Here is a 15,789-nt window from a genome sequence, read left to right as displayed (position 1 = left end):
TGACGTGCTACGATAATATAACTGAAATGTATATTGTAAAATGCGAATAAAGACATTTATAAGCTTGTTGACAAACAACTACGGCAATAAATAGTATATAAAATATACACACAGTCTTGAAATCAAAGGGTGGAAAGTGGGAGCAGATAAAATAATATCTACAGGGTTGCCTTACTTCCAAATCCTTACTTCAAACTTTCACCACAGAATCACCACAAAGAACTATAGAAAATATTTGCAAAACGCTTTCACTTCTTACTTTAAGGTGGTTTTTAATTTCCATATTATGCAATATTTCTTTTACCTATAAGGCTTGTGCTGTACCATCTATCATTGAAAGGATCACAGAAACACCATTATCCCAAGGGTCCCCAAATAAATTGGGCTCTTTGGACTATACAAGCACTCCCTATGATCCTGCCATTTTAGGTCAGGCTTCTACTTTGACTAGATCGTATTATTAGATATATGTGGGTTCTGTAGCTCCAGCTATTTAATTATATTATCACTAGGAGCACCCCAGTGCACAAAGAATGCACACGACCCACAGCCAACACCCAGAGATCACCGACCCTGCTCTGATCATTGTTTTGTATATTAATGAATACTGCACTTTGACTGTACATGTCTATCTAGATTTGAACTTTTTACCATTTATTAAAAATCCTACTTTAAGTTGGCTTTCATTTTGATTCAAGTATTTTACAGTGATTTCTGGAGGATACATTGTACCAGAGGCGACTCTTGTTTCCTAGATAAAACATATAGTCATCATCACATCCAGTAGCTAATGCTTTCGGGTAACCTCACGGGGATACTCGGCGAATACTGAAATCAGGCAACAAATGCAAGAAGCATTTGCAATGAAATAGGTCTCGCATTTACGAGAGTTTAAGCTATTGTCATTTACAATGGAAATAGCTCAAACTCTCCTAAATGCAAGACCTATTTCACTTCAAAGAAGCAGCCGCCATTGTCCTGGGCTACTTGAAAGTGAAAGCGCACATGGCTAGGAAAGCACATCGTGCCTGCAATAGGAGAAACCCATTAAGGAAAATAGTGCTCACAGACTAAATAAGACATACCGTTTCGCAACAGAAGTAAAAGGGCCAGTCGCCATGGGAGGTTACAATTGCAGACAAGGAGGGACTAACAAGCCTAACAACGACTTGCAAACCAGCGTTTACTAAGGATTATGACACAAGCCAATGACAAATATGGGCGGATAGTAGGTGGGGCTTTAAAGCCATACTCCAATACTGCATGCATCGCAGCTGAGCATGCGCTGCCTGGACTTGACCTTAAAAAAGGAGTCTTTGTTTGTTGCAGACATAAATGCGGTAGAGCCTGCCCTGTGCATAACCATGAAGAAGAGGGCATGGTACCAAGAAAAGATAAGTATACACAACCTGTATTACGTTGCTACTTACCATTTGGGAGAGATTTTTATGCAGTGTGTTCGGGAAGGATGTACGTCATCACAACGCATGCTTTTACTCCGCATGCCATTACAACGCAGTTTTTACAACGCAAGTCGTTACAACGACTTGCGTTGGGGGGTGCTGGATAGTGGAATAGTTAAATTTTCTATTCCAACTCCAGTCCCCGTGGATAGTAGGGAAGGTGTTGTATAGAAAATTAAACTATTCCCTATCCTACAGCGCCCTCCAGCGCAAGTCGTTGCAACGACTTGCGTTGTAATAGCTGCGTCGTAATGGTAGTGCGGAGTAAAAGTTGCGTTGTAAAGGATGTTTCCCGTTCGGGAAAACAGGGACAGTCTGGCACTGCCTGATAAAAGTGGATTTGATAAAAGACGGGGCATTATGTAGATGTTGCTACAGCTATAGATGATTAACGAAAAAGGGGTGACCCGGTGTCCCTCAGAACCTGGGTATATGACAGTTCAAGAAAATGTTGGTTCTGTTGGGTGAGACAGGTTATTTGAACAATGCTCGTAAATGCATATAAAAGTAAATCAACTCTCTGATACAAGGAATAGTGTTTCAATGAGAAATCAATTGCTCAAAACACGAAAAAAAAAACCAAGGTTATATATTCCAAAATATTGTATTATACATATTAACACGTTTGCTCCTTTGTAAAACTGAATTACTTCATTCATAAATTAATTCGTACAAACATAGCAAGACCATGAAAAACAATTTTGTGACTTATTGTGAAATGAGTGCTCAGTGAACAGGATAATATATACAGTGCAGGAAATGAATCTATACAAGTATATATACAGGTACAATTGGGATTTGGTCAGATGATGGTTTGATCTCAACCAAGGATTCCTTTGGTTACTGAGGGAATCCTGGTGATTCTGAACCTTTGGATTCGTCGACGTTTCGACCCAGGTGTGCCCCAGTGGGTGGTCACGGCGGGTCTTTCTCAAGACAGAAGGGGAAGGGAATGGTTTAAAGATCAAGGCAGGGGTATCCTTGGGTTGATCTAATGTGGCTCGGTGGCCTCTCGCATCTGTCGCATGTGTGTCGGGGAAAATCTTTTTGGATCAGACTGATGCCGTTTCCGGGAACAGAAATTGAGATTTTCCCCGACACACATGCGACAGATGCGAGAGGCCACCGAGCCACATTAGATCAACCCAAGGATACCCCTGCCTTGATCTTTAAACCATTCCCTTCCCCTTCTGTCTTGAGAAAGACCCGCCGTGACCACCCACTGGGGCACACCTGGGTCGAAACATCGACGAATCCAAAGGTTCAGAATCACCAGGATTCCCACAGTAACCAAAGGAATCCTTGGTTGAGATCAAACCATCATCTGACCAAATCCCAATTGTACCTGTATATATACTTGTATAGATTCATTTCCTGCACTGTATATATTATCCTGTTCACTGAGCACTCATTTCACAATAAGTCACAAAATTGTTTTTCATGGTCTTGCTATGTTTGTACGAATTAATTTATGAATGAAGTAATTCAGTTTTACAAAGGAGCAAACATGTGTTAATATGTATAATACAATATTTTGGAATATATAACCTTGTTTTTTTTTTCGTGTTTTGAGCAATTGATTTCTCATTGAAACACTATTCCTTGTATCAGAGTTGATTTACTTTTATATGCATTTACGAGCATTGTTCAAATAACCTGTCTCACCCAACAGAACCAAAAATTTCTTGAACTGCTACAGCTATAGAGACATCCCGGTATATAGGAGGCAAGGGAGGTGTAAATTGTTATGACCATAAGGGAGTGGGACAAGAGAAGGAGGCATGATTTAAGAAAAAATGCTGAGGAATGTGGAAGAAGAGAACAGGTTAAGGTGTAGAAGCCTCTATAATGAGGTGAGAGAGAGACAGGTGAGGAAGAAACATAAACAAGACCTTTTGTGGCGAGCTGACACTTGTGGAGTACACTGCACACAAATATTACAGTCTGCATAGATGTCATGGGCACACAATTACAAGTGCACAACACAGCAAAACCGAAAACTTTTAACTGTTACACTACTTGGGCTAGAGAACATTGCAACATGCCAGTAGCTAAGGGCAGCCAAACACGCAACGCTGCTCCATGGCAGTGAACAGGGTGAATTACATATTTTAATGGATAAACTGAAGCTGAAGCCAGCGTCAGGCTTGGTACATAATAAATGTGCACAATATAGAAAGATGGCTATTCGGACGCATGTGACGTCTGCATTGAATCGCTTTTATGGCTCGTGCCCGCACGTGGTTGTCGTACCCTGCCTAGTATTAATGGCAGCCAAACTCAGTAAATTTCCAAGGTGGAAAAATAAGTGCTGATCCCCAAAAATAAGTGCAGGTGGCCTTCGCCGGCAACCAGCCTCTCAAAGTAAGTACTGTGGTAAGACAAAACGTAGCAGTGGTTGCTAAGTAAATGTGAAAGTCAAATAGTAGCAGTCTCACGAGCCACGCCTTCGTATTGCCCAAAATGAGCACTCTCTATAAAAACAATAGGCTGCCCACTGTATCGTCCAGGAACCACTGTCATTCGGAAGGTTCTAACAAAAAACAGTTCGTCAGCACTTACCTGTAAAACTCCCTTGTTGTTTGGTAGACATTCTGACCGGGTTGTTCCGTATCGGACTTCAGACTGTCTTCTTTTTAGGTCGAGCACACGCCGTGAGCCGATCTGTTTGTTGTCTGTACTGTATGGGTGGGGTATGACTCCTCCCACACTTTGGCATGTGTGCCATTCATTTAAAACAGTGGTAGCCTGCTAATCCCTACCAGCAGCAGTTAAAGGTGCTGGCAGCAGGCCCGCACTCGGACACCGCCTCAGATGTGAGAAGCAGCGCAGATTGGAATCAGCTGCTCACAGTGAAGGGGCAGGCAGGGATGCGAGGACAGCCCGCAGCCCGCGGCCCACGGGCGCACGCGCGCTGCCGCCGTCTTAATGCAGTGGGAGGTAGTCGCGGGGTCTTGCTCTGTGTGTGTCGACATCCGGTCACACCGCATGTTTCATAAGTTACTGCCCAGCTCGAGTGCGGAATGCTAACTAACTTCACCTAAAAGCATCGGTGATAACCGAAAATAAAATAAGCCAGAACGTTGCCTCCCTCGTGGTGTTATGGGGCGAGAGGATGGGGCTAGTGTGTTTATGTAGGAGGGTGACCCTTTACCAACTCACAAACATGCTTCCCCCAGCATCACCCGCAGATTTCTCAACCACTCCCCACAATTTCGGCCCTCTTACCCCGGTTCCGATGGAACTCATGTTCGTGGTGAATCTGCACTTTCCGGACACAGGCGATCCCGCACACCAACAGAGTAATAACGTGCTGACTCATTGGCTGGGTATCCACCAATCAGTACGCGTGATGCCAAGAACACGTGACCTCTTGCCAGAAGAAAGCAGGGATTCCGGGAGTGATGGGGTTCCCGGGAGAGAGCAGGCAAGGCATAACGGTGTGAGACACCACGTAGCAGCGCAGCAAGAAAAGAGCCAGGTGAGTGGGGGGTGAGTGGGGAGTGGGGGGGGTGCGTGTGTGGGTGTAGGTGTAGCTGTGTGTGTGGGCGTGTAGCTGTGTGTGTGCGCATGTGTAGCTGTGCGTGTGTATGTATATGTGTGACTGTGTGCCTGTTAGCTGTGCGTGTGTGTGCTGATGCATTGTGCCTGCGTGGGTGTATGTATGTGTGTGTGTGTGTGTGTGTGTGTGTGTGTGTGTGTGTGTGCGCGTGATTTCGAATGCCTGACCTGCTCTGAATGTAGGACAGGGGATGTGCACGGCGCCGGGCTGGGCGTGCGCGCCCCTGAGGTCAAATCGCCAAGGAAAAGCGCGTGCACATCCCCGGTTCTACATTCCCGGCAAACCCACAACAATAGGTCTTTCGCTGGATTCAGCGCTTCGCGCTGCTAACACTAGCGAGACCTAAAAAACGGGTATTGGTTATATGTGCATATTCACTTAGTATACAAAAGTAGACAATACTCACATTTGAGATTAATTCCTTCTATATTCATCACACTTTTGTTTCTGTATAAACAATATCTTAGATACAAGATCGCTACACCCCAATCCACATGAAATATATATCTTGATGTAAATTCTCATTTAAGATGGCAAATATTTCGAGGTATATCAGACTGACATCTTTTATATTCTGCAAAGTGGTCAATTAACAGGACAGCAGGATGAAATTACCAACCTTTTGTGTTTCAGGGTCTATTAACCAGTTCCACGCGCCAGTAGCCGTACAGACCGACACCACTATCAGAAGCACTGTTAAGAATAAAAGATCAAGATTATCATTTCACTCCATTACATTTCTTGTTGTTGCTCTGTACTGTGTGACAAAGTAGTTTCCATATTCTTGGTAGCCAAAACCTGTATCTGTATTAAAACCGGATGATAAACTGAATACATTAGAAATACAATAAACAAAAATCAGAACAATCCAGTCAATGTTGTTACAAGCCAAAAAAAGCTGTAGATTAAAATAAAACTTAACTTGAAAACAGGGAAGGAACAAAATATTCTGTTTCCTGCAAACATTATACGCTTTACAATGGGTGCATCCGTTATGGGTGTAATCTTTGCATATTGAAAATCATAATCTGAGAATGATATTCCAATTAAATATATAAAATTAAGTATATTAAATACTCACTCCTCCAGCGTCCTGTAGCTGGCTGGAGACATGAAATGTATTCGGTAAGTCTCCGCTCAAAAGCTTTGAGATCTGGGAAAACAAAGCAAGGCAAAGCATGTTGGTCTTCAGGTTAGCAACTATGCAGCACATCTGCGGTACACTGCAAACTCCCTGACATAAATGGATTGAGATACCTTTTACACAACCAATTGTACAGCTAAAGGTAAACTGATTCCTAGGCTGCGAGGGAGGGGCATAAGAAGACATATAATCTCAACTTGCAACCTAACACTTCACTGCTCCACGACATTGGTTTATAGCTTCATATCAAGCCACTCAACCACCCCCGACGAAGAGGTTAGAAAGGGAACACTTAACTGGCTGCTTAACCGCATGCGCGCTAGCGGTTTTCCCGCTGCGCGCTGCGTTTTTTAAAAAGCCGCGTTACATGACGAGCTGAGCTCGTCATGAGCGTGCGAGCGGCACAACTCATGACGAGCTCAGCTCATCATGAGCGCGGACGGGGTTAAGTGGTTTGTGTAAAAAGGTCCAAATATATTTAGTTCGACATTTATATGCATTTAAATTTTGCTATTAGATTAATTTTTGATAGACAGTAATTCCGGCAGATGCATGCAAGTATGGATTGCGTATGTCTTTATTGTCCTTACCATTTAGTGAGTATGAAGGGTTGGATGGGACCAGGTAAACCAGTTTTGCATTAGTGTGATAAAAAAGGCCAAAGGATACAGACCGATGTAACGTGCTTTCTGCATAAAGCCCTTGTGCACTAGTTTGTGGCTGCGGCCTGCCACTCCTGGCAGTGAAATGTAAGAACAATGGACAATGCAAGGTCTTCTGTGGCATGCTAGAGAAAGCCTGTGGATGGTTTAGTGGAGTATTAGATTATTCCTCATCACTGAACGGCTTGTGCTTCTGTGCCAGCTTGAGGTTATTTTGACAACCCCAGGTCAGTTTGTTTTGAGTATGAGAGGAAAATCAGAATGGCCATGAATGGGATTCTAAATTCTCTTTGAGAGGTCCACCATTGTCTTTACTACTCACTAGTAAGACGAGGGTAGTGTTATTGAGTGCTTCTTTCACAATAGGTTCAACTGTTCGTTCTAACCTATGTTGCGTGCTATTAAAGGATTTTGTTTCTTTAGAGGCAAAGAGTTAAGAGACCCTAGGGAATTTATTTTCACCACAAGGATGTGTTGTGTTGCCAAGTCTACATTGGTCAAAACTTGTAGATTTCCCTTAGCCCTTCAGGCAGACCAATTTATCACAGAGAGCAGGAAAAAAAACAAGCAAGGCTCCTGTGAATCTCTGCCAACATTACCAGGAAAGGATCCACTTTATGATGGGATTAACCTGCCAAAGACAACACGTATATTGTTCTGGGTGCTCCCTGCCCAATCATCAGTAAAACCACGCACATGACATGTGGGCAAGTGTTATTAGAGTTGCTTATTAGCTAAGCTAGTGCAGAACAGAACATATGCAAAATAACAGGAATAATTACTAGTTCTAGTGGCAATAGAGATTTTAAGAAGCTATATATTTTTGGGGGAAAACAAACTTTATTTGTCACGGCTTATATTGGCTGCATAGCTCCGTAACCCGGAGACTGCTGCATAAATCAATTATGCAACACAAATGACGTTGACTTTTATAAATGACAAAACTATATCAGAACAATCCCCTCCCCCCACCCCCCGATTGTGCTAATGCCACCCAAGAACAAGGATTACGGCACTGGGACCATACACCTAGCCCATCAACCACCCTTCAGAGCCCAGCCTCCACACACCCATCAGTCCGGCAAACAAACATCTTCTTCCGGCGGCAGATCCAGGTCCAATCCGCGGTAGTCATCACACTTTTTCCAAATGTTATAATGTTTGCGGGGGGCACCCCCTGGCAAGGAAGACCGGCTGTTCAAGCCCCATGCAAAAATCCATCCCAGTCCGCCATGCAGCCAATGACGGAGCCCGGGCGCCCTCCAAGCCCTGGCAATGTCCCTCTTCGCCAGCGTGAGACCCAACAACAAGAGGTGTCGCTTATACCCATCCCAACACCTCAGGCAGGCAGGAGAACACCCCCCCTCCAAAATCGATGCAGTGAGAGACATCACCAGACTGTGTGCAGAAAAGCGCCCTCCTCCGACCCACACCGAAGACACTCCGGGGATACAATCATGCCTGCCTTCCACAAGCGCACTCTAGTGAAATAGAGCCCACGGGCTTGCTAGCGCCTTCACCCAATCTTCTTCTTCCATATCGCCCACATCCTTCTCCCATGCGGTCTTGAGCCGCTGCAGGTTTGTGGAACAATGAACAACTAACGTTTGGTATATGCGGGAGATCTTCCGGTCAGGCAATTCCCCCATAAAGACCTTTGCTTCAATGGGACTGAAGTCAGGGAGAGATTCCAGGCCCTCCAGACTAGGCGCCAGCACGTGTCGAAACTGCAGATATCTAAAAAATTGGGACCATGGCATCACATATTCGTCTCGTAATTCCTGGAATGATTTAAGCATCAGATCAGTCATTACGTCCCCTAGAACCGAGATTCCAATGGAGTCCCATCCCTGAAAGCCCTGCAAGGCAGCCAACTGAGGCAAATGCCTGTTGCCCCAGAGAGAAGTCTCCCGGGTTAGGACATTCCACTACCCCATCCTGCTCTGAGCCCGCCTCCAGACATGAAACACCACCTGCGTGACCAAGGGCAGAAGCCTCCGAAGCGGTGCAGAATATAACAGTGTGTGTAGAGGTTTGTTGCCCATAAGGTGCCGCTCAACCGCATAGGCCGGGTTCCCCCTATTTCCGTACCACCAGTTATTGAGGACCAGCAGATGTGAGGCCTGGTAATAAGAGAGGACATCCGACGTAGCAAGACCCCCGGAGTCCGTGGACAGAAAACAGGTGCGTAGGGCCACTCTAACCGTGCCCCCCCGCCCACAAGAACCCTCCCAGCGCCGAATGTACCTGCTGAAACCAGCGGGGTGGAATCTGGTAGGGATGATTTTGCAATTGATATAGGAGACGGGGAAGCACTACCATCTTAAAGATGGCCGACCTGCCGTAGAGCGTCAGGGGCATGCAGGACCACACCTTAAGGTCTTCCCGGGTTCGATCCCACACTGGGGCCAGGTTACGGTCTCTCGATCCACCCCCTAAGATCGACAACGTGGACTTGCTTATGTTCATATAGAACCCAGAGGTCTCGCCGAAAATCTGAAGGATGCGCATCAACCGTGGCCCGACCTATCTAAGTCCGTAAGAAAAAACAGGACATCGTCCGCGTAAATGCTATTTTATCCGTGAGACCCGGCGCCCATCTAAAGCCCCGAAGCTGGGCGTCTATACGCACCCAGGCCGCCAACGGCTCCATAGCAAGCGCAAATAAATAAGGGGAGAGGGGACAGCCCTGGCGCGTACCCCGCCGAATAGAAAAAGAGCGGAATATCGCCCCCCTACCCGCACCGATGCCGTGAGGTCAGTATAAAGCAGCTGCAAATAGGCCAGGAAGCGCGGACCAAGATTGAGTCTCCGCAGCAGAGCACACAAGTACACCCAGCTCAAGGAATCAAAGGCCCTATCCATGTCAGCCAGCAGTAGCGCTGCTGGCTCCCCAAGCCGCCCACTGGCCGACACTGCAACATGCGCATGCCTAATATTATGGCGGGTCGCCCTCTGAGGCATGAACCCGGCCTGATCCGGATGCACTAATGCTGTGATGTGTGGTTTGAGCCGATTAGCCAGTGCCTTGGCTAGCACCTTCGCTTCAACATTAAGAAGGGAAATGGGGCGGTACAATGTATGCTCCTCTGGGGGTCTGCCCGGTTTGAAAAAAAAAAACACCACCTCTGCATGTCTCCAGTCTGGGGGAAGCAAGCCGCGCTCCTGCGCCTCCTCCACCACCGGCCGAAAAGGAGGGGCTAATTGCACAAACAAAACGCTTAAAAAACTCGCTGGGGAAACCATTTGGACCTGGCGCCTTCCCGGGATTCAACTCCCCAAGGGCCGTACCCAGCCCATCGTCAGACAGAGGCCTATCCAATTGCTCCCGAACCCCATCCGAGACGGAAACTTCTCTATAACCTCCGCCGCAAGTCACTGCTTTGGCGCGTACAGGACCTCATAGTATGCCGCAAAGCTCTCCGAAATAGCTGGGGATTCGAGAATCGGTGCCCCTGCCGGGTCCAGGACCTGCGGCAGAGGCTGGGCGTGCAAGGTACCCTGACACAGGCGGTGCAGCATCTTGCTCGACTTATCCCCCCACTGATAGACCCTGCTACGAGTTGTGAGCCAAGCTTGGCGAGCCTCATCTAGCAGTACCGCTGCATATTGTTGCTGAGCCAACACTAGCTGCCGTCTAGCCGGGCCTCCATCCGCCTCCCGACCCCTGCATTCCAGCGCCTCTATGTCTGCCTCCCGACGCACCAGGTCCTTCTGCCGCTCCCTCCGTGCGGTCACACACCAGGAAATATCTACTCCCCGCTACGTGGGTTTCAGCGCCTCCCAGAGCACCGCTGGACACCCAACCGATCCCACATTGAGGACCATGTAATTATCAATCTCTCTGGCCAAGTGTTCCCTGTATACCTCTTTCTGTAGTCGCCATCCGACATCCTCCGCCTGAGCGGCTGCCGCCCCGGCCCCATCTGAAATATGAGAGCAACGGGTGAGTGATCCGACAAAGCTCTAGCATGATAGTCGATAATAAAACTCTATGCGCAAGCACCCGGAGAACAAATATGTAATCTAATCTCGAGAAGGAGTCACGGGAAGCGGAGAAGAAGGTGCATTCCCGGCGAGGGCCATGCAAGGGTCTCCATACATCCATCCAATCTAGCCCCGTTACTTGGGAGTGCAATTTAGTAGGAGATCCCCCACAGCATCACCGCTCCTCCATCTATCTCGATCCAGCTCCATTACATCATTCCAGTCGCCCCCAATAATAGAAAATGTGTCCGGCATATCTCCCCACAATGTCATAATCCGCTCCACCAAGGAACACTGTAGCGGCGGTGGGGCGTACACGCAACCCAGCGTCAAAACATCCCCCCCCCCAATTTTGTCCTGCATAAAGACATACCTTCCTTGCGTGTCCAACCAAAGCTTCTCATGTACATAGGGGACCCTGCAATGGATCAATATTGCTACCCCCCGTGAGCCCCGTGTGAACCCTGAATGGAATATTTGTTGATACCCATACCACTGCAGGCAAAGAGCTTTAGTGCCCAGCAAGTGTGTTTCCTGGAGCAGGAGCACATCGGCCCCAGCCCTCTCGGCATAGTGAAGAATGGCCCCTCACTTGACCTTATCCAGCGCCCCACGAACATTCCAACAAATTATTTGTAGCGAATCAGGGGTTACCCTCCCTCCCACCTCCGTGCCAGACATGTCCAAAAACTTACGCCCTCTTGGCCTGTGTATGTGTTCCCCAGAACGTACAAAGTATTACGAGCAATCAGCATGAGTGCGCAATCAGACAACAAACACGAACCAACCCGCCCCCCCCCAAACAATCCCCCAAACCCCTCCACTCCATACCTCGCAAACATGGAAGCATCTGTCGGGGTCGAATAGGAGCCATGTCCCCAACAGGGAGAAGGGAAACATATCTCCCAATAGATCCCCAACTGGTCACCCAGAACACTTGGGCCTTACCCCTCCCCGCCCACCACTGCGTGACCGGGTTACCAGCCCCATAAGTGTGTCTAACTGGACATCAAACACAGTTACCAGAGTCCCAGTCTCTGTTGGGTCAACAAATCAGTCTGCTGAAGCCTGTTTCGTCAGGAGACAACCCCTTCTGTTGGAGGGCGGATCCAGACAGAGACCACCGCCTGGCCCTCAACCTCCCTGCTGCCACCTCGCCGGCCCTGGGGGCCCCTCCGGGCTGCTTCACTCGACGATGAATCTGAATCCCTGCCAGGCGGTGTGTGAACTCGCACCTTCACAGTCTCATCGGTCCATTTAAAGACTTCCTCAGGAGAATCGAAGAAGAGTGTGCGAGATCGGTAGATCACTCTCAAGCGGGTTGGATAAAGTAGTGCATATTGGAGCTTCAGGTCGCGGGTCGGGTCTTGGCCGCCGTGAAGGACTATCGCTGTTGCTGTACTAGGAGCGTGTAATCCGGAAAGATAAGAATGTTAGCGTTGTCACAGGTGAGGGATTTCTTGGCCCTGGCCTGCTGTAGGATGATTTTGCGGTCCATATAATTTAAGAATTTGGCTATGATCGGCTTTGGGCGAGCGCCTTGGGGAGATTTCTGCATGAGGGCTATATGCGCCCGCTCCACCACCAAGCAGCGAGAGAGAGTATCGGGGGAGCCAGCCCTCTAGTCACCGTGTTAGGAAACGTTCCACTTTGTCCCCTTCGAAGCCCCCCGGGAACCCCACGAAACGAAGGTTGTTTCGCCGAGCCCCTCCTTCGGCATTCTCAACCCGTACCGGCAGCCCTTTCTGTATTTTTTCCATAGCTGCCACTTTCTTCTTCAAGGTCGTGACATCATCCTCCACTTCCGAAATGCGGGTCTCTGTTCCTGCGATGCGCTCAACTGCATTGTGTAAGTCCTGCCTCAGTAGCATGACATCAGAGCCCACCGCCCCGATCTTGGCATCCAGCATGTCCCTGGACTGGGTAATGGCCGCCATGAGTGCCGCGTTGTCGGGGACCTGGCCTTGTGATCCCGAGGCACCTGCCGCAGCCCGGGCTCCTGTAAACTTGTCAATGGTGCCCTGCTTGTTGTTACCTCCGCCGCCCTTATCACGCGTAATCGCCGCTCAGTGGGTGTTATCCCTGGGGACCAAGGGGCGACCTCTCAGGGGGCCAAGCAAGGAAACAGTCCAATATGTAGCCCCTGGCCGATAGCCTCCTCCACCTCCTCCTCCTCCTCCCTCCAGGCACCTCTGCTGATTGCTTCCACCACGAGGTCCCGCAAAATGGCCGCCAGTCCACTCTCACCTCTTTCTCCGGGGCCTCACTGCACGCTGGCTATGGCCCGACCCGACCACCGATGAGCGCCAGGGGCCCAGTCAACGTCTGGGCGGGCCGCTGAAAAATCTGTATTGATCGTGCCCAAGCGTACATGTGCCCCCGACGCTCCCGGGGCTCCACTGGGCAGCAGACCAAGAAATGGCCAACATCTGGCGCGTACCACCACCGCCAAGCTGGCTCAGGGCTTCCGACTACACAGCATGGACCTCTGGACTATCGGTAGCCCCCAGGGCACCATTCCTTTTCCTTCACCTCCCTCGCCGCAGCCAGACTCGGCCGCCGAGCACTGAGGCACCACCGGGGCCGGCAGGAATATTGTTGGAGGGTGGGGGGGCCTATAAATCAGTACCCCCAACGCCACCACTCACACCCCCAGCTGGGCCAACCACTCACCGCCTCCCCGTAACTCCACAACGTGGCCGCTGCTCCGCTATGGCCTCCTCTCCCAAGGGATTCGGCACCACAGCCCAGGGCCTCCACCAGCACAAACTTCTTCCCTCCGCTGGCCGCCTGAATTCAGGTGCCCCCCAGCCTCACTGTCCCGCTCGTGAGGGGCGGGGGAGAGCCCGTGCCAGCATATCGCTCCGGTTGTCATTCGCACAGGCGGCACCTCCCGCCAACGCGCCGTCTCCCGGGCCTCCACCTCCGGCCAGGCAAAGTACTTGAGGCCTCGGCGTCACTCGGGCAGACTCCTGCTAGGCCGCCCCACCGCGCGGGTCAGCAATCACCGCCGTCGCACTGCCCCATGGACTCCCATTCACAGCGGGGAGCCACTCAAGCGTCGTGGGAATCTTCTCCTCACTGGGCACACCACTATCGATGTCCAGAGGCAGGATATTAGGTTAGGATAATGAATGGTTGGTCAGAGCGCTGTTAAGCTGCGACCACCATCTTCGCTGGCCAAGCCAAGCCCCCAAGAAGCTATATTTTAGAGACATTTTTGGCGGTTCATTTTCTACAGCGTGTCAGCTGCTAAGAATTAGGAGGTAAAAGTTCTTCAATAGTAAGGAGGTGGAATATAGTGTTTCGTACATGTTTCACACAACCTGGTCTATGGGAGACACTTAGCTTTTAGAATATCCTTGAAACAGTAGCTCCGTAAGTGGAAGAATCGGCACCCTCTGTCAGATGATGACATCCTATTTGTAGGAATAAGAGACGGACTCATTACACTAAATATGTATGAGCGTATATGTATATAAATAAATAAAACATGGGTAAGCCTTTTCATTCAAAGTTTGGCAGTTGGCAGGCATTCAAAGCTCGTACTTTCCAGAACAAAGGTTCACCTTTGAGGTTTGCCATTAATCACAATACTGGATTAATTTGCAGGTATTCGCTTCTCTAAACAAACAAAAAAATGAAAACACAGCATTTTGTCTTTCTTTTACTACTGGGAAAAAAAAAGACTATCACAATGACAGATGAAGTAAATTGCTGTTACTAAGGAACAACCTGTATTCTTACTTTTACGTTTCTTAAACGTTTACTTTTCCCCAACTCACTTGTATTTCCTACATCCCTGTCCCAGAGTCCCTGTTCCCCTGTACCCATGCATGCAATGGAATGTTCCAAGGGGTTGTTTAGAACTGGAGATGACAGATGAACTTAGGAATGTGGGGTGACTTTGGGGTGTTGTGGATTTTCTAAGAGAATAAAGTTCTTAATACAATTTTTTGTTCCTCTAAACAATTAAACGCAGCATTTCGTCTCTCTTTCAGTTCAAACTCTTATTTCAAAGAACAGAGGTTTAACTGAGTTATTTAGCATTATTCACATTACTGAATAGCAGGATATCTGCTTCTCTAAATAAAAATAAATAAAAACATAGTATTTCGTCTTTCAGTACTGGAACAAAAGACCATTAATCAGCACATCCTTGCAGGCGCATCCTTGATGCCACCATCTGCCAATGAATCATCCCCAGTGTGTGAAAATAAACACTGTATAAGCAAAACTCTGTTAGCAGATAGTTACTGTCCCACATTGCTCTTTATTTTCTTTCTTTACCTGTCTAGTTTAGAGGAGGTCTTCATATAATTGAAAAACAGTCATATCCTCTTGGTGAATACTATTTCTAACAGGAATTGTTCTTTATTTACTGTCTCTTTTTGGCTTTGTTTGCGTCAGACTTTTGTTTTCTAACAGGATTACGCTACCAACATTGATTTCAGTCAAGAGAAATGGATTTGCCCACTAAGGCTGGACATCAAAGGACGTCAACAATGTATACTATTGTACTGAATAGTATGGTATCAGAAAGCTATAGGAGAGTGTTATACGAATATGGCTTAAAGTATTTATTATAAATAATTACTCACTAACCATGACTAGCTTATATCCTTCTCACAGGCTCAGATACTCTTTGACCTCCCATCTGCTTTTCAAATCAGATTTATCTCTTAAACGAACATTATTCTTCAAGCATATCATCATTTCAGATGTGTGCCTTCACCAAATCCTGGAATGGCATGGTGAGCAAAAAAAAACGATGGATTTAGGCCCAGATCTCTGTACTGGGGTGAATGTATGACATTGTTTTGCATTCTGTCTATCAATTGTTTTTGCATTGGTCACCTCGAGTGGGACGGGTATGCCCAGACGTGGTTCCCGTGCTTTCCATGCCACTGGAGTCAAGCTATCCTGACTTATGAGGGCTGAAGGCCCGAAACCGGTCCTAGGATGCTTGTT

The 15,789-nt window shown here is 47.9% G+C and overlaps 1 protein-coding gene across 1 annotated transcript in view; it reads right to left on the bottom strand.

Annotated features, from left to right (window-relative positions):
- The window catches only part of CNEP1R1 (CTD nuclear envelope phosphatase 1 regulatory subunit 1), a 112,425-nt gene that overhangs the window by 57,769 nt on the left and 38,867 nt on the right, over positions 1-15,789 (bottom strand). Inside the window, exons 2-3 of the mRNA XM_078670871.1 lie at positions 6,107-6,178; positions 5,645-5,718 (exon numbers count right to left, since the gene is read on the bottom strand). Of these exons, the coding sequence (XP_078526997.1) occupies positions 5,645-5,718; positions 6,107-6,178 (146 nt within the window). The remainder of the gene's footprint in view (positions 1-5,644; positions 5,719-6,106; positions 6,179-15,789) is intronic.

This window comes from Lissotriton helveticus, chromosome 12 (genome assembly GCF_964261635.1).
Source record: "Lissotriton helveticus chromosome 12, aLisHel1.1, whole genome shotgun sequence".
NCBI lineage: Eukaryota > Metazoa > Chordata > Amphibia > Caudata > Salamandridae > Lissotriton > Lissotriton helveticus.
Note: the sequence above shows the minus strand (reverse complement) of the source record. Positions and strands in the feature narration are given on the sequence as shown.